Raw genomic sequence first — 751 nt, 5'->3', positions numbered from 1 at the left:
CGCCGTCATGTTTGTGCCATAAACACCCTGGAGCCCCCGGACGTCCGAGCTCACGGCCACAGCGACTTCTCCCAGACAGCCCGGATGCCCACCCCCGGGGCCGGAGCGGCGTGGGGACCCCTGACGCACCCCTCTGTTCCCAGAGGGGGTCGAGGAAACCGCTCGAGATGGAACCCAGTTCACACTTTGTTATTTATATTTTTATAAAATCGTGTGATATTAGAGGCGAGAATAACAAACAACTGTGAAAGGGTGTGTCTCAGCACTCTCAAGGCATTAGATACCCCAAGAGAAGGTGCTACAGCTTGAGTGCAGGAAAGGAAGACCCCCACCCCGCGGCCTGGGGTCCCTGTGCCCTGAACCCGGCGACCCTTCACATGGTTCCTGTGCCAAGTCCATGGTGATGAGGAGTCGTCTCTGCAGCCACCAAGCTCCCCGCCTCGCGCTTCTCTGGAAACCTGGGGTGGAAGTCCACGTCTGCCCCCCCAAACTCAGCACAGCATCTCCACGGCCGGAAGTCAGCTGAATGTCCGTCCACACAGGGAGAGACAGACGGAAACAGAGAGTCTTAAGAGAGGTCGACTCTTCTGTAGCAGGGGTACAAAGAGAACACAGTTGTCCTTAATCAGATAAAAGAGTCGTTTATTTTTTATCCCTTTGTAACTTAAACTATCACCCACGGTTCTGTCTTTAAGTTTCACCCTTTATGCTCCATGTGATTTTTTTTATAGATGTATATATATTCTCAAAT

The 751-nt window shown here is 52.6% G+C and overlaps 1 protein-coding gene across 1 annotated transcript in view; it reads left to right on the top strand.

The window, feature by feature from the left end:
* DLGAP2 (discs, large (Drosophila) homolog-associated protein 2) overlaps positions 1–124 on the top strand; it is a 121266-nt gene extending 121142 nt beyond the window's left edge. The window contains exon 15 of the mRNA XM_010833414.1: positions 76–124. Coding sequence (XP_010831716.1) covers positions 76–124 — 49 coding nt within the window. The remainder of the gene's footprint in view (positions 1–75) is intronic.
* Positions 125–751: the final 627 nt, after the last annotated feature.

Source organism: Bison bison, unplaced genomic scaffold, assembly GCF_000754665.1.
Source record: "Bison bison bison isolate TAMUID 2011002044 unplaced genomic scaffold, Bison_UMD1.0 scf7180017863606, whole genome shotgun sequence".
Taxonomy (NCBI): Eukaryota; Metazoa; Chordata; class Mammalia; order Artiodactyla; family Bovidae; genus Bison; species Bison bison.
Note: the sequence above shows the minus strand (reverse complement) of the source record. Positions and strands in the feature narration are given on the sequence as shown.